This window comes from Engystomops pustulosus, chromosome 3 (assembly GCF_040894005.1).
Source record: "Engystomops pustulosus chromosome 3, aEngPut4.maternal, whole genome shotgun sequence".
Taxonomy (NCBI): Eukaryota; Metazoa; Chordata; class Amphibia; order Anura; family Leptodactylidae; genus Engystomops; species Engystomops pustulosus.
In genome coordinates this window covers 155,368,429-155,395,905 of record NC_092413.1, presented here as the reverse complement: position 1 = coordinate 155,395,905, position 27,477 = coordinate 155,368,429, and the positions used below count along the sequence as shown (strand labels likewise).

The window sequence follows — 27,477 nt, the reverse complement described above, 5'->3', positions numbered from 1 at the left end:
ATACGAGGCACCAGCTCAGGATGAGCTGGTGCCGGAGCTTATTTTTGTTAGTGTTTTAAACCGCTGTATCGCGGTTTAAAACACTTTTTAAACTTTATAGCCGGCGCAGGGAGGTACGCGCTCGGCGCTTACCAAGCGCGCGGCTCTCATTCACTTCCTATGTAGCCGCGCGCATGGTAAGTGCCGAGCGTGTACCTCCCTGTGCCGGCTATAAAGTTTAAAAAGTGTTTTAAACCGCGATAGCGCGGTTTAAAACACTAACAAAAATAAGCTGCGGCACCAGCTCACCCTGAGCTGGTGCTCGGTATTTCCATCAGAAACCTGCCACTTCAAGTGGTAGGTTTCCTTTAAAGTTATGGACCTGTGGTTAAAAATTGTCTAACCAGAGGATGAATAGAAGGTTGGTAATAGAATTCCCTAAGCACTTACTGGAAACTTAATTTATATGAGCCCAGAAGTCGGTACAAAGGTGCGACTTGAGGCCAGGATACTACTGCATACACTAAAATATAACCACTTCAGTAGGATGAGGAGGATGATGATGATGATCATAAATTACATACATTACAACAGTAAGAGAAATGTGTCAGAATATGTAATGAAAATTATTACTGAACACAAAAAAATAGAAAAATGTACACAATTGACAGTGAAACGTAATTTTTAACATTTTCTATTTTTAGAAGCTCACACTTAAGCATAAAACTTAAGCATTTTAATAGAACAGGATATAACATAGGAAAAAAGGCCTTCTGTAAAATTTACCCGCTTCATATATAAAAAAAAAAACAAAAAACAAGCAGGTCTACTTTGGGATATATATTAATAAAAAGCATCCCGTAGGGATAACATCCCAGATGTCCCAAAGTAGACCTGTTTTGGGTATATAAATATATTGGTTCTTTTAATAAATAAATCAGGAAATTGTACATTTTACAGAAGGACCCGTTTCCTTTATCATATCCTGTTCTGTTTCATTTGTAATAGTGCAGGCTTCTAAAACTATAAGAAAATGTATGTAAATATATAATTTTCCCAGGGTGTCTAGTGGGACATCAACAGCAGAATGAGTTTTTCACAAGACTATTACAGATTAAAATAAAAATTCTTTTATGCCCGCTGCTGCATCAGGGCTTGGTGATACACAACATATTTATGATTTCATTTGTTTATTTTTATAACCATTCTAAGGAAGGGTTGGAGTATTTTGGACTTCACATTTTTATTTTTAAACTCTTTTTAGACCCCTAAGGGTACTTGAACCCTAGGGAGTCTAATTGCTTGGTATGGAGAGTTTGTTATAGATCTGTAAAAGTGTGTCACCGTGTGTTACAGATCTGCAGCGATGATACTTATAAAGATTCCATCTGTTGCTGTCATGTCACTCCATGTAATCTCATCAAAGCCTACATGGCAGCACCCATTCGTCGTGGGTGGCAGTTAAAGAGTTAACAACCGAGATCAGTGCCAGCAACCAACACAGGTTTTACCAGTGGGTATATCCTCTCCATAGTACCGTATGGCATGCTAATACATCACAAGTCGTTAATTTAAACACTTGTCTTATGAAGTCCAGTCTATCTGAAGGCAACCAGGTCATGTCTACGCATCCAGCTTCTAAAAGTTACATCTATTATTATAGCATTCCAATAAAATTAATCTGCTCTGAGGGTACTTCATTATTATACAAGCCTCTCTGCTCCGACTAATAGAGGATCTTTCTTCATAACATGGAGTGGTAGGGTGTAGTTATTATCAAACTTTTCAAAAATTCCTTATTCAAAAACATTTTCAAAGTATTTAGGTGAACTATGAGAAAATGAGAGACCACTCTGAAAATTATTTTACTCTCTTTGAAAAGGAGCGATTGGAGCCTTTGCAAGAGAGCCATGTGATTAGGTTATAGGATAATTTGGGTGGTGATTTGTCTGTCACTTACTCAGGCCTTTTGATCCCATGTCGTCAGGGACATCCTGTAGTCCCAGAGAGCAAACAAAAACAGAGAAATAATCACAGAGAAAAGACTTGTCAGTAATATATACACAAATGGCGCTACATGAAAAAGGCATTTCCAAGTTCAGGAAAAGGTAAGAACACTAATTAAATATTCTTTCCAATTTTTTGGTAACATTTTTTAAATATTCCTCCTACGGATACATGAACATAGAAAAATTGTTATTGGCTATTTCTTATGATCTCATTGTTACCTTATAAAATACAGTGCATACGCTAAAGAGTCAGCAAACTAAATACTTTATGCGATTAGAAGCATCATCCACCACATATTCCCAGCATGCACTGCAACATTAACGCAATTGTTTACAGAGATTGGAAACCAAGTACTGCTCTTGAAAATGCCTCAGTTGTAACACCCTATTACAGGCTAGCAAACCTTACTAAAGTTTGACTCATTTTATTACATACTTACGGTCAATATCACTGGTTTCCATCTCACTCTGGTCCTTGTTCTTGTAGAATGGAAATTTTCGGGAAAAGAGGTTCTTTTTACGCTTGTCATTGAATGACTGCTGAAGAAAAGGAGGGGGCAAAACAAAGGATGTCTAATGTCCATGTGTACAATTGCCCCACCATAGCAGATTTGTGGATGCTGACCAATGTTTCTGTAGCATGTAGCTTAAAAATTCAAGGGTCTGCAACGAGTAATGCAAGGAACAACATGTAATCGTAGGTACCGGTATGGTTTGTATATCAAGGGGAGTCTGTAATTCTGAGAGATTTGTATTACAAAGGTCTCAACATAAAATAAAAATATACTTCCTTACATAAGACACTAATATAATTGCCTGTAATGAGTGCCAACAGGGAGGGTTATAAGCATATCACACTCCATGTGAAGAGCTGATAAATGAGAGCTTGTTGCTCATCAGCTGATGATTTTCATGATTGGGAACAGACACTATGGGGGATTTATTGTGCACTGACATATGATAAAGTCATGCCCACTTGCAGCCAAAACTACCCCAGGTCCGACCCTTAAGTAAAATTCAACAAACATTCACTGGTGAATGTTCCAGATATTTGAAAATTGCACAGACAAGGGGCAGGCAAACCCTGTGCTGACCAACTCCACCAGCGGCTGCACATCTCCATGCCCATATGGCGTGAAGGCGGCGTAATTTCTTGTACTGCACAGGAAAATTTGACTACCGTATTTTTTGGACTAAAAATCTTGCTAAAAAGTGCCTGGGTCTTATAGACCGAAATTCAGGAGGATCCAGCACTACCAGACCCATCTTGGCCCTTGTATTGGAGAGTGGATGATGCCCTGAAATAGCGCTTCCTCCAATCTCCCAGAGAGGAGCCTCCGCACTGCTCTCTCCCTCTGCCCACAGGTACAGGACCTGCGGTGATGTCAGAATCATGTGACTGATGCTGCCGAGAATGGGGATGGATTTCGCTGGGACAGGGTAAGAAGAAGAGGAGGGGAGGGGGAAAGGGTTCTGTGTGTGTGTGTGTGTGTAGTACTTCCCAGTGTTCCTTATATGTGTATAGCAGAGATGTGTATGTATTTATGTGCAGAGTAGTTCCCTGTGTGTTCCTTATATGTGTATAGCAGAGATGTGTATGTATTTATGTGTAGAGTAGTTCCCTGTGTATTCCTTATATGTGTATAGCAGGGCTGTGTATGTATTTATGTGTAGAGTAGTTCCCACTGTGTTCCTTATATATGTATAGCAGTGCTGTGATTGTATTTATGTGTAGAATAGTTTCCAGAGTGTTCCTTATATGTGTATAGCAGACCTGTGTGTGTATTTATATGTAGAGTAGTTCCCTGTGTGTTCCTTATATGTGTATAGTAGAGCTGTGTATGTATTCATGTGTAGAGTAGTTCCCAGAGTGTTCCTTATACGTGTATAATAGAGCTGTGTGTGTATTCATGCGTGTAGTACTTCTTAGTGTGTTCCTTATAGCCCAGTCAGTGTGTGTGTGTTTTTCCTTTTTTCGAAGCCTAAATCTGGGGTCTTATAGTGCCAAAAATACAGTACATCAGTGCTTCAACACAAAAAAACTGGTGCAGAAGCATTGATAAATCTCCCCTTATAAGACCATCACTGGCCCATGCAATTGGCCCTTCAAATGTAGTTCTTAAAAGCTGGTCATCAAAGTAAGTGACGCCACTTAATAATTACGTTTTTTATTAACCTTTGTAAAGTTAGTTTACATTGCCCTGTATAACAGGGTTTGCATGAACTATAGCAAATACTACAGGATACCAGGTTGTAAATGGGAATGAGGAGGAGTAAACTGGAATGTTACATAATAACAAGGTTACATAATTTGAAGTTACATAACGGGTGTTGCAGGTCACTGGACAGATATTCCAGTACATGAAGATACACGGTTTTCCAGGCTGTCTGGCCATAGGTTTTTTTTAAAAATTTCCACCATCACCGGTTACGGTAATAGATCAGCCAAAAAAAAAAAGCTGAAGAGTCAACACAATTGTTCCATTGCACTGACCCTATCAATTTTTAAACTACACGTATATTGATATGGTCCGTCCATCAACAGAAAAAAAATGGAAAATAAGACAAAACAAAAAGGCAGGGAGTAAATGGGCAGTTACAGGAGCCTTAAGTTAGTCCACCATATGTTACACCATCGTGTCCAGAGAGAAAAGTAGTAAGAAATCACATGAGAGAGGAAAGAAAGCAGCACAAGCAAGAATGTATTTTAATTCCATCAGTGGTAAGAGTTAGAGGTATAAATATATAATATGTTTATAACTACTTGTTTTTTCTATTGCAACCAAATGCTTCACACCATGGCAAGTAATGCTATGTGCAAACCTAAGCGGACTAATGTCATTTATTTTCATCTACTTTTGTATTTTATCCTATAAAATTCATGCCTACAAGGTCTTAAAATGACAACTAATGTGTAGCTTATTGATATTGTTTTGCATAGAAAATTTAATTATTACAAAATGGGAATCCACCTTATATGGCAGTAGGATGCAGTATTAGCGATCGGAAACCGCATTTGGCACAGAATTCTAGTCCCAGAGAAAAAAAAGCGGTGACAAACATGACATGGAATATGTCCCCTGGATGACAGGAAATATGTCCCCTGGATGCCGTCTTGCCTGGTTTTGTACAAGTTGCATTTCTAACCCCTATGTGACCAATGGATTAAAAACAAGCCCAATTACACTGTAAGATTTTATTTTTCTCGTCTGGACAAACACTAAGATTAATAGGTTGGATATGATGGATTTTTGCCTTTTCTACTAAGAAAGTGTTAATCCCCCCCCCTTTGATCCAGATGGTTAACGTAGGTGCCCCATAGCAACTCTTGTTCCCCGCACGGATAAGCTAGGTTGAGCAGAGGCCTCTATTTGCCTATGTAGGTTAACACCCACAATCTGTGATATGCAGAGAAGCCAATGCCTGTGATGGCGAGACAACAACGACACTACTGATTTGTAAAGCGCTACGGAATTTGATTGCGCTATAAAAAAAAAAGATCATTATTATTACTGCATGGTGTCCTCTTGAACTTCTCTCAAAGTCTCCAAGTAGTAAGACCCGGCCCCTATTTCCCCCTGAACACAGCTCCTCAATATAGTGAAGAAAACCACCACACAATCCTCTCCTTATCTATGAATAACCATACTGAATGGTTGCTATAATCTACACTATTTAAATTCTGTTATATTGTCACACACTTAATCAATGGCATGTTATTGGCCAGGCACAATTATATCCTAATATAGTAAAGCAACTAAAATGCTGCAAGAGTAAATCCTCTTTATTTCATGTTCGGAGGAGGTACAATCTATTCTCTCTCCAAAAATGCCCTTGAGGAGGCATTTAATCATTTACATTATTTTATTAATGTTCAATTAAGATGAAGAGGTGTAAGATGTATCAATTTGCATATTTACAATTACAGGTAATGTTGAGAACAAAAGCTAGAAAGAGAGGAAAAGATGCTGAAAACTAGTGCAAGGTGTTTTCTAAAGAAAAAGCAGTTGTCCATCAATGGCAAGCGTATTTTTCAACTCATTTCATGCATTTTTGGGTGCAGTGTTAGTACACAGTCCGTGTACAACAGTTATACATTCAAAGAACAAGGACATTATTTAGTAAATGTAGTTAAAAGTTTCAGTCAGTCAACCTTATAGCATGCTTGTAAGCCAGTTTTAGGACACTACATATAACTTAAAGATCTAACACTGGAAGACTGTTCTTAAAGGAAACCCATCATCACGGATCTGCCTAATAAGGTAGAACCGATGGTAAGTTTCTGCTCTAATCCTCAACCTCATTGTTATTTAGTTGAACCTTTAAATTCTGTATAAGCTATGAAAATTATTAACTTTGATTTATGCAAATTAGTGCCGGAGGCTACTGGGGCGTGGAGTATCCGCGCCATGCATCAGGAGTAAAAGGTTACTCCACGCCCCAGTGACAATGCTGCCCACCGGCTTGACTTCAGTGCACTCATCTGCGAAGCTGGAGATTTGCACATGTGCCGAGGCCGCGCTGCTATACTTGTGCGCTCTGCATACTATCTATGGGGAGCCGCACATGTGCAGAGGAGGGTGGTTGGCGGCTTCACAGAAGAGCGTGTGCAGCTGCAGTAGAAACAATGACCATTAAATTCATTATAAGCAATGTTGTTAAAATATTGTTAAAATAACTATGGGGCGAGGATTAGAAGAGCAACCTACCATCGGATCTACCTTATTAGGTAGGCCCGTGACGGTGGTTTTCTGTTAATATACACAGACATGCATCAGAACACCACCACAAGTAAACTGTTTACCTTTTGTTACTTTTAAGCACACCACATACCATCTGCACCAAAGCATTACAAAGTGTAGGGCACCATTCACTTCAATGGAAGAAACGCCCTCAAAATGTCAGTATCAACAGATGTATGCTGAATACTTAAGTGTATCTTGTGAGGCTGGGTCTACACAGTCACCATGATTTCCATATTTACTTTCTCTTTGATTTAAATATTATCTTGGATATTTTGTTATAGCCCAATATAAAATTCTAAAAGATTGGGGCACGTTTATCTTGTGTTGCTTTGAGCGTCTGACTTTTCATTATTTTTTGCTGGTTCAATGTGTTTTTTTCCTTTTTAAAACATTTGTTGTTTGCAAAGTTTAGGTCTTAAATGAATTTTTTTTGAATCTCAAAAAAAAAATGGATTTGTGAATTTTTCACCTAAACCTGGCAAGGGTGGGTATGTATTTGTGCCAAAATTAGCTATTTTTTAAAATCTGGTGATAACTCACCAATTGCAAAATTTAAAACAAATTGTCTTGGGTCCAAAGTTGCACAAGTGCACATGTGCCAAAAATGGTCACAAATGAAAGAAAAAAAAGCAAAGCCAAATACTAGATACATGTGCCCTGTTGTTGAGCAACTCAAGCTGTATATAGTCTTTGGGGGAAATAATCAAGCTCTGGGTAACAGAATCTAAAACTGACATTTACTTTTTCCTTATATTTGAACTAAAAACCTATAAACATTTAAACTTATACACTCCTGGTGTGTAGCCCCAGCCTTAAGATGGAAAAGAAATCAAAATATCTTAGAGCCCGAGAGAGAATTCCACGGAAGTGAAGTTTACCTTTTTTAGCAGAAGGGCCCCCTTACATAAAGGAAAAGACACAACCTATTGATTACTACAGGTACCATGAAGTGTTTCTGGGTTTACAATCTTGATGGTCTTATCTCAGGACAGGCTATAAAATCAGATTGGCGGATGTGCAATGCTCAGCTCTGCCATGGGCATTGTAGCCTTTTCATTGTTTACACAGGTCTGGACGTCTGCAATCCTTATACCTAGAAGCACTAAAGTATGCCATACTGCAGCACAGAGTCATGTATACAATAAAAAGCCATAGAACTGACTGGAGCATCACACCTCTTCAATCAGATGATCAATAAGGGTGCAAAGACTAAGAACCCATCAATATGAAGTTGATGGCCCATCCCGAGAATGAGCCATTCATATTGTAAACTTGGAAAATCTTTTAATGGTGCCGCTGTAGGTGTTTACTGCAGCTTAAAAATATTGCATGTGATATCATAGTTATTTCATTTACAACAGTCTCTTAAGTGAAAATAAAGAGTACATTTTTTAACAGTTCTGCTATATTAACTTTGTGCTATACAATTTTAGAGAACCTTTATAAAAGTAGCGAAATGTGTTCATGGCAAAAGACATCATGGCTACAATATATAAAAAATATTGAATATGTATAGTCAGTTATTTGCACGTTACAAAAAACTGCTTCTTTACATAAAATATGTAATACAAATGTGTGTCATGAGGTGAAAATTAGCAGCATGTACCTGCAATTCACACTCATGCTTCCATAATGAGCTTTAAATATTCCCTGCTTAAGAGTCTGTGCCAACAATTGGATAAGGATAAAGATTAGAGACTCGAGTCACAGTAAAACTGCTAATCACAATGTGACCAAAGTGTAGAAAAAAAAAATAATCAACCATGCAATATTTTTTTTTTTTTTTAACAAAAATAAATTTTTCTATATGTTGAACATTTCAATAGTTTGATCACAAACACAAGAACACCAAATGTCACCACATATAAGAAGCAGCCAAAACCAAACATGTATACTACTTACCGCCTTGTCTCCTCTGGCTTTTGAATTAAACTTCACAGTCTTTAACCTTGCTCGTTCTTTCTTCTCAACCCTAAATGACATTCAAAATAAATAATTGCATTCTGTATTAAAAATGACAAAGAGTCTGCATAACAATGAATGTTAGTTTAGCTGATATTTCCTGGAGCTGTAGAGTATAAGTTTTCATCATGGGTTACTTCAAAGTAATTTTCTCACTATCCAAGATAAAGAACTGACTGTTAGGAGAGCTCATACTCTCATCCTGTATAGTGTGCGGCTGAACACGCTGAATATGGACTGCTGTCGTAAGGGTTATAACCCCATTTCAACCCATTCTGCCTTAGCACCGACTTTACTAACCAAAAACGTATCTTTCCCTACTTATATCTCTCACTTTCAGGTGGATAAAGAGACCTGACGAGTAAAGAGCCATTAGGTGTTCTGTAAGCCCAAAGGGCACAAATCTAAAGGCAGAGAGAAAGAAAATGTTAGAATACAGCTATAAATCACTGCAGAGAGGCCGAGGCTAAAGAGTCTGTGAGCATTATGGAAAAACCCATTTTTAGCCTGCACAGACATACACCATACACCCCAACGTTAAAAAGTATTTCAAATAAAAGTTATACTTTATTGCATCCTAGGTTTTTTTTCTCATTAGTGCTTATTAAAACATACAGATTAAATCACAGTATATTGCCCTATTGCCCTCTTATGCAATTACAAAACTAGCCTTCCCAAACTATTTTTCTTTATTGTTATCTAGTACCCAAAGCTGTTCTTTACTTTTCTCAATTCTTACATTATCTGATGTTAAACGGAAAGATGGGCACTGACTATTACATATACTGGCAGGATCAGCATCAAATGTAGGAATAATTGTTAGTGTTGTTAGTTTTGTATCTAGTGTATTCTTCCTTAGAAGAGTAAGGTTTACTATACCTGCGCTTGCTTGGAATGACGCCAATCTCTTCACTTTCCCCGTCTGCAGTGACTTGCCGTGCTTGCCACCATTCATCATCGGAGGCGTTAACAACGTGCAGTATATCACCAAACTTAAAATTAAGGCCTTGGCTGGGGAGGCCACTGTCTTTAGTCTTGTCATAATCAAAAAGTGCTCTAAATGATAACAAGAAATGTATGTAATGTAAGAAATGTAAGTTCACATTGTACAATAGCCAGCCATTCACATGTCCAATGCATCTTTCCACATACCTTGAATATACATTTTCAAACACTAGAAGCAAAAATAAGAAACTGTGTAATGTATACTTTTAGAGAAAATAATCATCAGTTGTCCGCTTTCAATGGACATGTTGCATTCATCTAGCATTTGTTTTACCCTGTCCATTAATAATACGGAAGAATTACAAGAGTGTTTCCAAGCAACCATGCATTTTCTAACGGAATGGATGCCATCTGATTGCCGTATAAAAACAAATCAGACTAAGACATGCTCTACTTTTTAATGGAAAAGACTTGTTGATTGATATAATAATGCAATAAAATGGACAGCACCATGCTATGGAGCCTGAGGGGCTACCCTATCCCCTATGTTTTATGGCGTTACAGACTGTTACACTGTCTCACCATCCCCCTGCTCCAGCAGCACTTAGGCTACATTCACACTGCCGTTGACCGCCGTACCGCACATGTGCTGCACAGTACCACTCCGGCTGGGCACCGTGAGTCCATAGCAATGAATGTAGGACGTATATCGGCCGTATATACGCCCCCCCCCCCCATACGCACGTGTGAATATAGCCTTACTGCTATAATCTGCGTAACAGGCTGCTGGCTGCCTGCTTATCCTTTCTTGATAGTTGATATACTATACACAGTTAGTGCGAGGGAATTGTGCCACGCACTTGCAGTAGCGGGAATAAAATTTGTATCCCACGCTCCCTGCATAGAACTTCTATATATAAGCGGAAGCTGAAACTTTGCACATTAGGTGAAATAAATACCTCACTTTTTCCATTTTATTGGGAGTGCTACCTTCTTTTATGGATTAATCTAACACTTCAGTGAGATTATGTCTTCTTGCTAGCTTCAGTGCTACTCCTAATTGTTCCCACCCGGGAACTTGTTCCTCCACTACTCGTTCCACTTTCTTCGTTCCTTCTTCTAATTACTATTCGATTTGGGAAGAGAAAGGAAAAAAACGATGGTGCAGTACTTTTTTGACCGTTAAAATTGTTTTAATGGTAATACTCACAAGAGTAAAGATTAAAAAGACCTTATGGATAAAACAACACGCTCGGTCGGGCGGTATACCGAGCGTGTTGTTTTATCCATAAGGTCTTTTTAATCTTTACTCTTGTGAGTATTACCATTAAAACAATTTTAATCTCTGGTTGGAAAGGTACTGCATCTTTTTTTCCTAAATGTGGAGTGGATGAACGTAGAGGCGGAGGATTAATCAATTTTGTACTAACATTTACTGGTTATTTTTTTTTGGATCTTTTTAACCTGTATCCTCCTTGCGCCGTTTTTTTCCATTCTTTTTTGCGAGTAAGGGTAAACTGAATATCGTTCTTCTACATACAATATAGGCTCTGAGGTTTTTCTTTAAGTCGAATTTGTATGTTATTCAAAACTGTACATTTTATAATTGTAAACCCAGTCAAATTTGTTTTTGGTCTCTGTGACAATTGGATTTAAAAAAAATGTTGGGTTGTCCTCAGAACCAGGAGAAACAATAAATCTTAATTGCAGATACCTTTTTTAACTGTTATAGCTGTTTATTGTAGCCTAGGGTTAAAGTACAGTAAATTGCCAAAATCCAGAGGTCCGTTTGTAACTAGGGGTCATCTATAAGTCAGTGTTCTAAAGTATTCGAGAATTTACGCAGAGTTTGATGAAAAGTTAGTGAACATTTACCCTAAATACTAGCTAATTTAGTTTATATAGGTGCTACTGCTTAGGAATGAGTTCTCCCTACTGCTATTATTTTGTAAGCTACAAATAACTACTCACTATCAATCAATAAGTCTAATATATAACTTTATAATGTGTTACTACATCACGTTAATTTAACTTAAAACAAAGACACAAAATTTTAATATAGACTATCTGCTTATGCGTCAGATTGCTGCAATAAACTCTGTGGTTCTTAAGTAGATAATTGGCCTAAGCAGAAACTCCACATTTCTTCATCCAGACAATAGAGTACTTGCAAGTCATGGTTTTATAGAGCCAAGTCTCATCACTTGCAACTTTGCGGTATAATCATTACAAAAGTACAGCAGAAAAGTTTTTGTTGAGGCTACAATAAAAAAAAAGTTTATACTGTACTCCTTTCTTTTACTTTCATTTCATTAAGGTTATTAAAAGTAGTGAAACATTTACATACTTTTTTGGACGATAGGGAAAATAAGCATTAAAATAAAGGGTTTCTGAGATCTTGGACATTCAAGGTTTACTGTTAATATCATCCCACCTCTGCCACAGAGTGATGAGAATATATCACATGGCTCCAATAAAAAAACTGAAAGTCAGACGACACATTTTGGATACTGATACATTAACCCCTTAGTGACTAAGCCATTTTAAGGCTTTAGGACCAAGCCAGATTTTTTAAAATCTACCCTGTTTCACTATAGGTCAGTGATGGCGAACCTTTTAGAAACAGAGTGCCCAAACTACAACCAAGACCCACTTATTTATTGCAAAGTGCCAACACAGAAACTTAATTTGTGATTTATACTCCCTTCTCTGTGACAGCTTTCATTGATACCAGCCCCCTGAGGACACCAATAAAGCAGAAAATAGAAGAAATTTGGATGATCATTGTAGCTTCCCTCCAAGGTCCCATAAACAGAAAGAATTGTCTGGGACCGGAGCAGGAGCTACAATGATAATCTCTGGTGATGGCCTGAGTACCCATAGAAAGGGCTCTGAGTGCCACAGGTTAGCCACCACTGGTATAGGTGGTTATACATTTATAACACTTTCGATATTGTTTTCTCTTCACACATTGCACTTCAAATTAATAGAAAGATTTTCATGGTATCTTTTGTGTTTAGTTATGAAAAAATGGAACTTTGGAAAAAATGTTTAACAATTATTCATTTTCAAAGTTTTAAAATTATTTGCTTTTCAAGCAGATAGTTGTAGCACCCGAGAAACTATAAAATTTCGCAAGTGTCTGCTTTATATTGGCATGGCTTTTTATGCATCATCTCACTTTTCAAAGTTTTTAGGAGGTTCAGAATTTTGCGTGCAAATTTTATGAAAAATTGCGAAAACCCATATTTAGAGGCACCTGCTCAGCTCTAAGTGAAGTTGAGAGGCCTAGATTAGACAATAGATTCATTTTGGCCAAACATTAAAGCGTCACAATGTATTAAATGACGAAAAACTCCACAGAGTTTGATACTCAATTTCTCCCAAATATGAGGATCCCCCATATGTGGAGGTCAACTGCTGTATGGGCACACGGCCGGGCATAGAAGGGAAGGAGCGCCACTTTTGCATTGTCACATCTTGCAGGCTATAAAATTTTTATTTTTTTGTAATTTGGACATATGCAGGATTATTATTTTCGCAGATTAGATCAACTTTTCAGGTACTACAATTTAGGGGTGTTCAATAGCCAATAACGAGATTTTATTAACGCTTTCTCGAGGTGGTTAAAATATACCATGAAAATGACGTTTTATCTTTATTCTATAGGTCATCACAATGACGGTGATACCCCATTTATAAAGCCTTTTTATGGTTAACTTGTTTTGCAGCATATAGAACTCATTTTGTATTAATAAACTTTTGTAACAAGACTGTTCTATTTTGTCCCAGGGTGGGACATGAACAAGCGATTATTTGAGGAAATGATTGTTTGCATGATGAAAAAAAATGTTTTTCAAAAATACTTTCTGTAGCAATTCCTCACAGTTTTCTAGTCCTCAGCTTGCTGTCCTGCTATCGAAAGCTTCATTGTTTACTTCCAGTGGACAGAAATCTGACCATGGTCACACAGGTGCACAGCTCATTAGTATCAGAGAGTTATCAGAGCCGTATGTTAAAACCATCTGTGCACCTGTGTGACCATGAATGACAGCAAGCAGAGATCTTGACAACCGCGAGAAATTGGTAAAGAAAGTATATTAGAAAATTGTATAACTTTTCATTTAAAAAAAACAATAACATTTGTTTGCTGAAATGGTACTACCCATTTAAGGATTTGTGGGTTTGCATATGGTATGTCAGTGGTTGATAATTCTGTGCTGTTCATTTTTCTGAAAGTTTAACACCCCTCATCCCTCTGATATAAAATATAGCCTTCTAAAAGAGCTACAAATAAGTGATATGAGAACTGTCCAGCAGACAATAACAGATTTTGTTGCTGGTAGCAGAGTATATTTCAATGTAAAAAATGTTTTCAACATCATTTACTTCCATGAAGCTATTAACATGCTATAGTATTCTTCCCTGTGGTCAAACTCACAAACACATATCCCACAAAACTTGTCAAGGACAAATACTTTGAAACAGTATTTACATTGCCAGCGGCATTGTCAACCGCTAGAAGCAGTAGATCCGAGATGGCATTTGGATAATAGAAATAGAACAGCGATTTATAAGTCACAGAGACTAGAGAACAGACACGCTATGCAGTAGAATTATAATATTCTAAGGATAATTTTAGACAAACACCTCCTTTAATGCAGACCCCGAGTTAGAACAATGTCAAGTCCCAGGGATATACCTACTGAACCCACTACAATCCTTATGCTCAGCTTAGAGCCTAGGGCTAAGCCCCTGCCAATTATACCTTGGGGAGCCTTTAAGTGTATGTGGTTAATGAGAGGCCTGGCGGTGAAGTTCTCCAGTATTACCCGGATTAAAAATCTTGGGTTCCAGCAAATATCAGACATTTCCAAATATCCCTGTCAGTCAATGACTGACATAGCAGAGAATAATGTGGATATAAAGAGAAGTGTGGAATACTCTGATTTAATGTGCTGATATGTGGAGAACACATACAAAATATTTGGCAATATTTATTGTCATGTGTTGAAGGTAGATATGTATGTTATATACACACATACAACATACAGGCGGTCCCCTACTTAAGGACACCCGACTTACAGACAACCCATAGTTACAGACGGACCCCTCTGCCCACTGTGACCTCTGGTGAAGCTCTCTGGATGCTTTACTATAGTCCCAGACTGCAATAATCAGCTGTAAGGTGTCTGTAATGAAGCTTTATTGATAATTCTTGGTCAAATTACACCAAAAATTTTGAAACTCCAATTGTCACTGGGGCAAAAGAAAAAAAATTGTCTAGAACTTCCATTATAAAATATACAGTTTCGACTTACATACAAATTCAACTTAAGAACAATCCTCCAGACCCTATCTTGTACGTAACCCGGGGACTGCCTGTACTATCGTTCAGAGCATACTATCATTCAGAGCAGTATTTTGCTATACTCTGCCGGAGTATGCTCCTGTATGAGTGCTCCTGCAGAGTATAGCAAAATCTCTGGTTAATTGAAAAATGCAAAAATAGTCAGCATTCAGGTAGTGAAGGGGTGTTAGTCATCTGGGAGGACGTAGGGATTTTTTGATGCTAGGCAATTATTCAATATACTCAGTGTATACATATTACAATTATTACCATCATTCTGTATGTATAGTTTAATAAGTTTACAACACACATAGGGCTCATGCTGTTCAATATGCAGAGCAGCATTACTTGGACCTAATCAAATGTTAATTTGAAAGACGCATCCCCCTATATGCATTGTGTTGTATAGCATTTGCGAGCCTCCATTTACCCTCTGGCTATTAGCCAGTAATAATATAAATGCTTGTGTACTATTCTGGTCATACCCACGTTCCTCAGATATTTGTGTTGTCCCTCCAGCACAGGCTGGTATTTCTGTAAATGTCTGTTCCCTTGTACATTTTTAAGTGTGTCAATAAAATTATGACATTTTTGTAAATTCAAATTGCGAAATTCTGCCTTTTTCTTAAAAAGGTTTTTATTTTAATTCTGGAAGGTAGTCTACCCTAACCACTTAAGGTTATTGTATGTGGGTTTTTTTTTTTTAACATTAGAACGGTTACATACATTGTAACTGAAGCTTGATTTTGATGTTAATGTTCCAGGGCTCACACTGAGTGATGCATTAAGATTTAAATTCAATGGATTTTCTTTTTCAGACACCTACCTGACATATAATGATCGTTTTTGACTTGTTCGAAGAGAGCCCGACCCTGAGCTGACGCTGCTGTTCATCATCTGCTCCCTCAGATCATGAATTTTTGCTTCAAAACGACTATACTCTATACAGAAGGAAACAAATAGAATAATAGAAAATACATAGAATTATTATTGTTTGCAAAAGACCAGAAATATGCTTTTAACCACAGGAAGATCTTTTGGGATGATGTTTAATCCCTTAACACTTTTCAGCTTCCTGACACGGCCCATTTTTTCACCTGTGCCATGCTGTCAGTGAGGGCAGTATAGCGCACCCCAGGGGCACTGGCAGCATGGCACAGTGACAGGAGAATTGGATCAGGGGCAGTATACATGTGTCATACAGGGCAGTTTGGGACACTAAACAATGAGCACCTACAGTTGTTCAGTGTCCCATAGCTGCTTTCCTGCTGCCTGTGTAATGCACACAGAGCAGCTCCTCCCTCCTGCTGCACTTCTGTACTCACTGTGCGCTGATGCTGTGTGCTTCGGCAGTTCCCTCTCACTCTCCTCCTGTTCCCGGGCTGAAGGGGGAGGGAGTGGAGGGGCGGGCACTGACCTGCTGCTGTGTCTCTAGGCAGCACTAATGAGCACAGAGCAGGTCAGACGCAGCCTTCAGTGAAAGAGATCACTGGAGCTCTCGGCGATCGGCAGCTTTTCCTGCCTGCCGGGAGTTCTAATGATTTATATATAGACAGCAGGGGAGATGGTCCGCGTGCCCAAAGAGAGGGCTCGGCGGGCCCTCTCTGGTACGTGTGCCATAGGTTCGCCACCACTGCCCTAGAGTAAGAAGACCCAGCTGACACGTTTTAATTTTATTTAGCAATTCCCCCCTTTCAAAATAACTAAGAAAATAAGCCATGTACCTTCAGGACAGTATTGTGCAACAATAGTCACGGTTTGGCCAGCATTTTTCAGAGCTGCTGCAGCCTGTTCATGAGTGGCTGCTCTAAGATCAACACCATTGACCTAGGAGATAAAAATACAAGGAGATGCTAGGACATAAGTCATATACAAATCTACAATTGTAAAGTACATGTCTACTGAATTGTTGAGATTCACAGTGCTACAAGACCACAATGGATGACTTTATCACATATCAGGAATGAAGAAATTACATTAAGATCATGTTATAAAATAGTAACTTCTGCACACATGTCATTGCCCTTCCTTTACATATGATGGAAGTTTTATGCCAATATTTCATACTAATACCATCATATAACAATCTCAGATGCTGTCAGGAGGTGCAGTGATCTTGCACCCGGTACCATGTGTTCGGAAGATATTCATCTATAACACCTTAAATATAAGGATAAAACGAAGCACACAACGCGTCCCATTACATTAGCTGATTTGTTGATTTCATTTCTATTCCGGAGTGTCACACTTGCCATCTCCTGTCCTAGGGCAATATTAAATCCATACTCCAGTCCCTTATACCACCATGTTTATAGCTCTAACAAAATCAATCTGCCACATTTCTGATTATCAACTGATGCGTGAAAGGGATTTAAAGAAACAGTCTCCCAATAGTCAACCAACCTTACAGTTTCACAATAAATAATAGAATATACATATAAAGTCACATTGGATTGACTCATCTCTGCTACACCTAGGTTACCTCAAACGTGGACACTAAAATTTGATTTGGAAACACAATGAAGCAGTTCATTAGATGTACCCCTGGTATATGGCAGCACGTATTCAATTAATAAATACATACCGATATAATGCGATCCCCTTTCCTAAGCTCTCCACTTAAATCAGCAGGCCCCCCTGCAAGGATAAAGGAGATAAAGATTCCTTCGCCATCTTCTCCACCAACAATGTTGAAACCTAGTCCTGTGGCTCCCCGAAATAAAATTATTTTCCGTGGTTCCCTAGAATAAAAAGCATTAACATACATCAGGCAAAAGCGGAGATTACAGACAGCTGAAAAGTATAGCTTAATCTTGGCTAGAAGTGGATATTCGTGCAAAAAAAATGCCTTTGTCTTAAAGGGGATTTCCCACTAAACACGTAAGGCCTTATCCACAGGATAGGGCCTAACTTGCTGATCGGTGGGGGTCCTCAGTTCATGAGAACGGGGGTTCCGATGTACCCTAGTTGGACCCCCTGTCGCTCCCCAAGATTAACAGAGCAGCAGGACACGCATTTCCAGGCTACCCCGTTCATCTTTATGGAGCTCACAGAGTTTGCAGGGTACGGCAATGTGTATGATTTGATGTATAAGTTTGTGCTCTCAGAGCGCGATGTAAAAATACAATAATAAAGGCCGAATATTTTTTGGAAAATAAAATTAAGAAAAAAAAAAAAAAAAGAAAAGTAACACAACACACACACACATATATATTTACCGCGTTAAATCATCATCTCCGAGCATTCCTTTCGGGACAGGAGAATATCGGCTAGGGGATGGTGGTAATGGGTGCCCGAGAAATCCAGGTGAACTGATATGATTATCTGTTTGCTGAGAATATGCTGCAAATAGAATTAAGTATGTTATTTTGGAATACTACACAAAGCTACCTTATCAGTAAAGAAGCATGAGGACAACAAATCTAGGAGGCTCACGCACAACAGTTTCGATCTATCAAAAGCAGATCTTAAGATCTTTCATTTTAATGTGTTGTATTAATTTTATTGCATGTTCACAATTCTATAGATCTGCAAAAAAAATATAAAGTCTAGATTTAAAATGGCTTTGGGGCCATTGGTAAGGTATGAAATAATGTTTCTAGCTTATTCCTCGCTCTTACTAGCTCTAATCCCTCTTTTATGTTAATAGATCCTGTTTACCTATTAACTATTCCTAAAAGCACACCAGAATCATGGCACTATGTGTGACAATTGCTGTTGTGCTCACATTGGTAACAAGTTCGATTAGTTGGTCAGTTTTGTCATAAGCACTCTTAAAAGGCACTTCCAGAGGCTTTTAGCGTCTCTAAGAAATTGTTTGTGTGGTTTTAGCTAATAAGAATAATAAACCAGCAGTTGTAATAAGTTTTTACCCAAGTCAGCATGTAAATCTCAAAGATCTGCTTCAATGTATAAGGATTTGAAAAGGGAATCCAACAAGATCATATAGGCACATTTGACAAAGTGTATGTGCAACCAAGATTACCGTATATACTCGAGTATAAGCAGAGATCCCAAATTTTAAACACAAAAACTGGGAAAACCTATTGACTCAAGTGTAAGCCCAGTATATAGGCTGCAGCCCCTACGAACCCCCCCCCCCCCCAGTATATAGCCTGGGGCCCCTGCGTAGGCCCCCTCTGGCAGGTTCTTTTATATCCATCGAGGCTCCGGCATGACGTCAGCCACGTCATGGTGCCTGCGAGGGACTGCACAGGGACATGGAGCAGATACCGGAGCATCAATGGATATTAGAGGACTTGACTCCAGTATAAGTAGAGTTTGGGTTTTCAGCGCATTTTTTGGGCTGAAAAACTTGGCTTATACTCGAGTATATACTGTAACCCATTTTTCATTTTGCATATCTTCAGTCACTTTTTATCTTTCAAAAGTGTTTGTTACAAACCTTAACAATAAAAAGAGTTAAGTTATATATAGTTATCATAGAGTTAAGTTATCATAGTTAAGATGCATAACAAATATTCCAGAGATAATAAATCCCCAGCATGTAGCCATAGAACACAAGTGATTATGTAGAAATATGTATAATACATATAAAAAGGGAAAAACACAATAATAAAACTAATGTCTGGTCCACATTCCCTAACCACCCACAACATTCGGGCCAGTTGAGCCCAAATATGGCATCGCATCTGCCTCTCTATCCGATCTCTCCAACTCCAAACTCAAACTCTTTTCACATACCTGAATCCGTCTAGCAGAAGTCTCAACTAGCTGTGATAATGCTCTAAAGCTTATACACACATAAGGGTAAGGAAAGACAAGAGTCAGAAAGCGTCAAGATAGGAAAAGAGAAAGAAAGGAAAGTCGGGCTTCACAGGGGAAATGGGTAACTCCACAGGGACCTGGTGCGGCATACCACCATCTCAAGGCCTCATGTCCGTTCAAGGCCTGTTGCCATATTGGATCCAAGGATTCCAGGTAGCCTCGAATAGTGACATTTTGTCATTCAGAATACCACCTTTAATAACTTTTTAATAATTTTTTTATGTGTAGAAGACTTGAAAAGATTTCGAGTCTCTGCTCCGTAAAAACTTACATTTTTCTTTTAATGAAACATATTAAAATGCAGTAACACGACAATCCCTACCAAATAGCTGTTGCGTTTCGGGCAAAAGAAAAATCGCATGCCCTTAGTCAGGTGCCTGCAATACAGTCTTGAGGCTTGATTGAGTCAATAGGATTCAGCTGTGAAGATACTTGTATGAAAACATTTTTTAATGTGGGTTGAAATGGCAAAAAAAAAAAGGCAAAAAAAAAATGGCAATTTGGATTTTTTTTTTCCTGTAAAGGGGTTCATTACCAGGAAAAATCCCTTTTATAATTTGATAGATCAGGAATAGTGGGAATTGTGCGATGATACTCGAAATGTCTATGCCAAGTTTTTTTTTTGGCATATTCTTGCAGTTCATTTGCAATTTACTTTAATCTGCTGGGGGAAAATTTGCTGAAAATAGACCACCCGTTTGAGTTGACAAATGAATTGAAACATTTGTCTCACTTACAATTTGTGATATCTGGAGGAGCGTAGTTGTCATTCATAAACATGGTGGTAGGTTTTGCTACTTTCAGATACACAAAATCTGAAGTATTTTTTAAAGCAGTCACAGCTTCTTCATGAGAAACTTCTTCTAAGCAAACAGAATTCACCTGAAAAGAAAGAAAATGTTACTGATGCAACAGAATGTGAATGTGCAATCCCCATTTTATAAAGTAATGACAACTGCAACAATGGCATTATCAGTAGATCAGTAACGTCCCCCACAATCCTAAAAATAGCTCACAGTAAAAACAGTTGTATTCCAAGGAACACAACTATACAAGTGGTGGCAGATCAGAAACAACATATAGCCTCATAAAGTAACTCTTCACATAACAGCAGTAACAATGACATAATATCCTTATATACTTCAACCAACAATAAAAGTGAAAATGAGACAGCACAACCGTTTGCCACTTTTGTTTCTTTTCTTCACCTGACCTTGAACTTGGCTCTGTTGGGACAATAGAGTTGTACAGAGAAGCTTTCTGCAATCTAGTAGCTATCCTCCTGATACATGACTCCATGTACAACAAGGAATTCCCTTGACTACACTGCTATTTAAAGGAAATCTCACAGCCATTGCATCACAAAGAAAAGTGAAGTGCATAGAGTTGCTTCTGGTCGAAGTGAGCACTCAACTTTCATCTTCTTCCCGACTGCTCCATGTAAATATATGTCAGTTATGAAGCCTATTCTCAATGAGCAGAAGCCAATAAACATACGTAATATGACTATAGACATCCTATTTGCAGAAAGAACTTTTATAAATGGTCATGACAGTGGCCAACTTCACAGAACCAGCTATATCCACTCTTAAAAAGTTGTATACAAAAATCTAAATCTAAGTTTTTTACTTCAACTTTTATTTCTCAGAGTTCTGATTGAAACTAAGAGTGGATATCTCCAGTCCTGTGAAGCATCCATGCACAATTCATGTATCATATTAAAAAGGGGAGAGGACACCAGAATGCGTTCCCAGGTGCCAGGGTTCAGGAGATATAGGCGTTTGAAATGTCCCCCCACCCCCCAGTCGGTCATCTGAAGGCAGAATGTAGAAGAAGCTGCAGAAAAGAATTAGCTTACAGTATGAAGAATTGTAGGAGTACATGCACCCTCTGCATCTGTATCTGAACTTGAGGAAATGGTGATAGAATGATGCTGTACATTTTTTAATACATATTTTGGTAAACGTTTATTCATTACTTATTAAAAAAAACTTTAATAGAAGTATTAAAATAATAGAAAAAGTGACAAAAAAGCTTATTTTGTCACAATTGTACTCATTTATTGCCTAATTTTATAAAGAAAAAAAAAATAAAGTAATAATAAAGATAGTAATAAAACTATCCTACCAAGTCTCACATGTCATGAAAAAATCTAAGTCAAAATTGTAAAGCTTTTCCATAGATATCGTCACTTAACCCCTTTGTGTCTATGCCATTTTAGACCTTTAGGACCAGGCCTGATTTTTAAAATTTGCCCTGTGTCATTATAGGAGGTTATAACTTCGTGGCGCTTTAACTTAACCAGGGGATTTTGAGATTGTTGTACAATGTGTGACGGTAAAACAAAGTAATAGAAGAATTTTGATGATATCTTTTGTAACTTTATAACTAACATTTCCAGAATGTCTGCTTTATATCGGCATAGTGATTTATGCATCCTCTCTCTTTTCTAGGTTGTTAGGAGGTTCAGAATTTTGGGTGCAATTTTTCTAATTTTTATGAAAATCGCCAAAACCCTTATTTAGGAGGCACCTGCTCAGCTTTAACTGACTTTGAGAGCCCTAAACAGCAGTAAAACCCCATATATCATGCCATTTTAGAAACTACACCCCTCAATGTGTAAAAAAAAAAAAATCAACTTTAAGAAGTGTGTTAACCCCTTAGAGGCTTCACAGGGGTTAAAACAATATGGAGGTGTAATTTACAAGCTGTAATTTTTTTAGACACTATATTAATTTTGGCCAAAAATTAAACCGTTACAAAGTATTAAATGACAAAATCCTCACAAAGTTTGATACCCAATTTCTCCCGAGCATGAGGATGCCCCATATCTGGTGGTGACTGCTGTATGGGCGCACGGCCGGGCATAGAAGGGAAGCTGCGCCATTCAGAGCAGATCTGCAATGTCACATTTTACAGGCTATAAAATGCTTATTTTTTGTTTTCTTGTGGATGAGATCAACTTTTCAGGTACATCATTTACAGGGGGGCTCAATAGCTAATAATCAGATTTTATTAACTCTTTCTTGGTGGTGGTAAAAAAATCATTAAGTCTTGTTTATGGTTTTTAGCATTTTTTTTCGCCGGACGTTCACCATACCATAAAAATGTATGTGTTATCGTTATTCTATGGGTCATCACGATTACGGCGATACCCCATTTATATGGCTTTTTTATGGTTAACTTGTTTTGCAGAATTTAGAACTCATTTTGTCAGAAATTTGCTCCTTTTTGTATCGCCATGTAACAATGGGCAGAACATTTATATTTTTTTTGTTTACAGAACTGGTTTATAGCTTATTTTTTGCAGGACAAGCTGTACTTTTTCTTGGTATCATGTCGGGGTAAATGTTACTTTATGATTACTTTTTATGAGGTCAGATGTGAAAATTTCATAATTTTTGCAAGTTTTTTGTGTGTTTTTTTTCTTACGCCGGTCACCGTACGGGTTCAGTGACAATTTTATTTTATTGTATGGGTTGTAACGGACGTTGTGATGCCCAATATGTTGTGGTTATTTTGGCGATTTTCACTTTTTTATGTTTTATTGGATTATTGCATGGGATGGGACTTCAAGGGACTTTTATTCTTTTTTTAATATTTTTTTTTAATTGCACTTTTTTTTTAACTGTTATTTTGCCCCAGGGTGGGGACATGAACAAGTGATCATTTGATCACTTGTTCATTGTAATATACTGCAATACTAATGTATTGCAGCATATTACAAAGTCAGCCTATGCATTCTGCATAGGCTGACATCAGCACTGTTAGATCGTGCTGTAAGCCGATGACGTTCGGGGGAGCGACGATCGGACTAAAGATGGTGGCGCTACGGAGCAGAGCGTTAAGGGGTTAATGAAATGTTATGGAATTGCCGCAATAATAAAATATTTTTTTTGCAAAAAAATGTTCTTAATGGCACAAATGTAGTGAAACTTTTGAAAAGTAAAAAAATATGTATTTGTTCTAAGAGTCAGTTACACTTGTACCAAAATGGAATACTCAGAAAATGAGAATAATAATTGTCTCTTAAGCATAATAATATAAAACACCAAATCCACACAATTATCTGCACCTAGAATCCAGTTTTAGATTTTTATGCCAAAGGCAAAACCGTTTTCGGTTGACAACATGATGCCCTCATTAAACAAACATAAATTATTCAGGAGGCAGTGAAGTGGTTTATGAACTACAAACTTATATGTGCTGCATTCTTGGCACAGAAAAATGCCTATGCTGCAATGACCTTAATGGTAAACAGTGCTAATTTTCTGATTTTCAAAAACATAAAAGTTAAAATGGAATTCGATAATCCTTTATTCCAAGACAAACGTCTAAAAAACAAGAATAGCTTTTTCAGCATAGTTTGCAAAAACAAAAAACCCCACAAAAATGAAATGGGATCTTCAGCGATACAGAGAGCAGGGGTCCAATCCTAACTGATGGGTGGAACGGCAGGTCCAGCATTGTGGATTTAACTTTACGTTACTGCTGAAAATTGCTGAGACCAGTGCTCTGCTAGCTATCCCCTATCCACAGGATAGCGAACCTAAAGGGAACTTGTCACCACATTTTTCAAAAATACAGCTAGTGACAAGTTCAAATAGAGCCCTAAGAACTAAATGTCACCCTTCTTTAAGCTAAAAATAGTTTTAACCACATCCTTATAAAATCAACTTAGTTATCCTGCTCCTCCCATCTACTCCTCCCCATGCCTTATGCTTCCTCACTAGTCAGCACTTTATGTCATGTGACCAGGGTAATTTCATCTAAAGTCCTTTACCCAGTAATAATAACATCTACCCCATGTATGTATCTGATCACATCTCAACATTCCAGCAAGGCATTGTGTAAAACATACGATACAGAATTTTTTTTAAACCCTAGTGATAAGTAAACAGAGCTGTATAATTCTATATTTGAATATTGGCAGACAGTCCCGAGGTACTTGTTCCATACAGCAGTATGTCCCAGCAGTGAGACTTGTAAACAGGAACAAGGCGGTGGGCAGTGCAAGTAAAAATTAATAATGCAGGACTTCATTAATATCATTAGACTCACTCCAGGTGAGTTGCATAAACATTTACAAACAAAGATTATTAGCATAATCTTAAAACTTGATTTTAAAGAAAGGAGGCCGTGGATAACAAATATAAGAAGATTACCACAGCAATGGTACCTGGATCAATGAGGGTCACTGGTTTATCATGCTTTTTATTTTTATGGTAGATTTCCCTTAGCTACTCTTTTGTGGAATATTTACATTGGTATTTAGCTTTTTGTCACTTGGCAGGAGGGAAGTGAAAAAAAAAAAAATTGCCATAAACAATTATTTTAAAGATAGGTTTTTATAGACATGGTAATTAGGATTTTTTTACTTTACTAATAGGGAGGTCAAGTCAAAAGTCAACTTTTTTAATTTTAACATTTTGTTTGGGTTTTTAAAAAACCTTATTGTGCGTGTTTGTTAAAACGAAGCACAAACATATGTTTTGGGTATCTTCCAGCACTCTACAATACAGGCAGTCACCGGGTTACGTACAAGATAGGGTCCGGAGGTTTGTTCTTAAGTTGAATTTGTATGTAAGTTGAAGCTGTATATTTTATAATTGTAGATCCAGACAAAAATTTTGGCCCCAGTGACAATTGGAGTTTAAACATTTTTTGCTGTAATGGGACCAATGATTATCAATAAAGCTTCATTACAGACACCTTACAGCTGATTATTGCGATCTGGGACTATAGTAAAGCATTCAGAATGCCTCACCAGAGGTCAGAGGGGTCTGTCTGTAACTATGGGTTGTCTGTAAGTCGGGTGTCCTTAAGTAGGGGACTGCCTGTATAGGTACAGTGATGCAGAAATAGAGCCCTCATCCCATCAGTAAACCTTTGGCCGAGTTTCCGTTTTACGGGTACCTATTAGGACATACTACAAGACTATACAGCTAACTGCTATAGAGGTCCTTGTGAGCCGCTGAGCTGTCTACATGACGACACTATCCCAGCAATCCTGCAGTACTATTTGATCCCTGCAATCTCACAGGTACCCAGATGGGGCCTTACAGAACATGATTATAAAACTATATCACTCACGCTCTACAATTTCTTCATGAAGTAGGAATGGATTAGACCAACTGTGCCGAGAGTAATTACATTTATTTTAATTATCAGATTTTACACCCCCCCCCCCACTTTTTCCATAAGCTCTATTAGTGAATATGAAGGTTACTTGTAAGGAGCTTCCTCTGTCTCTGAGTGGAAGCCTTTGCAAGTTTTATTCTGAACAATCTCAAGTCTGTGCATTACACAGTCAATGCTTAGGAGAACGTAGGCCACCACTGTTATGGGGTAGGTTCAGAGTGGTGGGTAGTGTGATGTTTTCTAAGATCACCAAATCAACAATGCATACTTACTGCAAGAAGTTTGTCCCCAATTTGAAGCTTGCCATCTTTGTGTGCCGCTCCACCCTCAATGATTTTTGTGACATAAATACTGTTGTCACCAGGGATGTGCTGGTTCCCCACACCTCCAGCTATACTGAAGCCGAGGCCTAAAATAAAAAATATATGTACAAAAGGTTAATTCCTGATTTTTCTTTTTGCTGCCAATTCTAATATTTCTTAAAGGGAACCTGTCCCCAGCTGAATTTCTTATAAAATACCAAGTGTACCTTATATGGGCTGTTGACTGTTTTCTGTTCATGCCTTTATTCACATGGAGGTGACCAAGACTCCGGAGGGAGGGCTGCTAGCAGCTCCATGGAGGTAAGGAAGCAGGGGGTTACCCGACGAGGCTGCTTTGCCTGCCCTGAGCCTCACCCCCTTGACTGATAGCTTTTCGAGGATATAATCTTTATTTTCCTGGATAAAGGCAGTGTTAGCCCTTTATAAAGGCATGTGTTTAAAACTATCAGGAGCCCATATAAAGTAAATTTGGTGATTTATATTCGGCTGGCAACAGGTTCCCTTTAAGATGATGATGCTGCTTTACAAGATCCGGCGCTGCCGGATGCTCCCCGCGGCTCCTCTTCTATTCAGCTCTTCATCTGTAACTAAGCAGGCAGACATGCATCCATGCGCTCTGCCCGCCGGCACACACTATGATGCAGTGGTGTCGCCGCTGTTGACGGCACACTGTGTGGTGGTGGGCAGAGCGCATGAATGCGTCCCTGTCTGCTTAGTTACAGATGAAGAGCTGATGGAAGAGGAGCCGCAGGGACCACCGGGCAGCGTCGGAAGGAGAGTATGGAGGGTTTTTTTAATTCACCCATGGGCTGCAGGCCATTTCATAGATGGGGAGAGCTGGCATCAGGGCATTTCATAGATGGGGGAGAGCTGGCATCAGGGCATTTCATAGATGGGGGAGAGCTGGCATCAGGGCATTTCATAGATGGGGGATCTGGCTGCAGGGCATTTCATCATTACGGGGGCTAAAGGGCGTTTCATTATTTGGGGGGGGGCTGCATGAGGCATTTCATTACTAGGGGTTCTGCTGCAAGGCTGTGACCAATGTATTTCCCACCAAAGGCTTATTCTCAAGTCAACAAGTTTTCGCAGTTATTTGTGGCAAAATTAGGGGCCTCATCTTATACTTTGGTCGAAATATACTAGAGCATATACAGTAGGTTTCATTGGGAATTAATAGATTTTAAAAAATTAGAACTCTTTGAACACAAAAATATTCTTTATTTCGTCACCAA

The 27,477-nt window shown here is 38.3% G+C and overlaps 1 protein-coding gene across 26 annotated transcripts in view; it reads right to left on the bottom strand.

Moving 5' to 3' along the window:
* DLG1 (discs large MAGUK scaffold protein 1) overlaps window positions 1-27,477 on the bottom strand; it is a 127,281-nt gene that overhangs the window by 11,945 nt on the left and 87,859 nt on the right. For 11 of the 26 annotated variants that reach the window (XM_072142657.1, XM_072142665.1, XM_072142660.1 and 8 more), the window contains 9 exons: window positions 26,192-26,328; window positions 20,516-20,660; window positions 18,209-18,332; window positions 17,575-17,731; window positions 16,715-16,817; window positions 15,817-15,931; window positions 9,575-9,751; window positions 8,636-8,705; window positions 2,429-2,528 (listed from right to left, as the gene is read on the bottom strand). In XM_072142657.1, the coding sequence (XP_071998758.1) occupies window positions 2,429-2,528; window positions 8,636-8,705; window positions 9,575-9,751; window positions 15,817-15,931; window positions 16,715-16,817; window positions 17,575-17,731; window positions 18,209-18,332; window positions 20,516-20,660; window positions 26,192-26,328 (1,128 nt within the window). Of the gene's footprint in view, window positions 1-1,939; window positions 1,974-2,428; window positions 2,529-8,635; window positions 8,706-9,574; window positions 9,752-15,816; window positions 15,932-16,714; window positions 16,818-17,574; window positions 17,732-18,208; window positions 18,333-20,515; window positions 20,661-26,191; window positions 26,329-27,477 lie in introns of all 26 variants that reach the window. The other 15 variants (XM_072142662.1, XM_072142666.1, XM_072142667.1 and 12 more) reach the window with 2 other exon arrangements.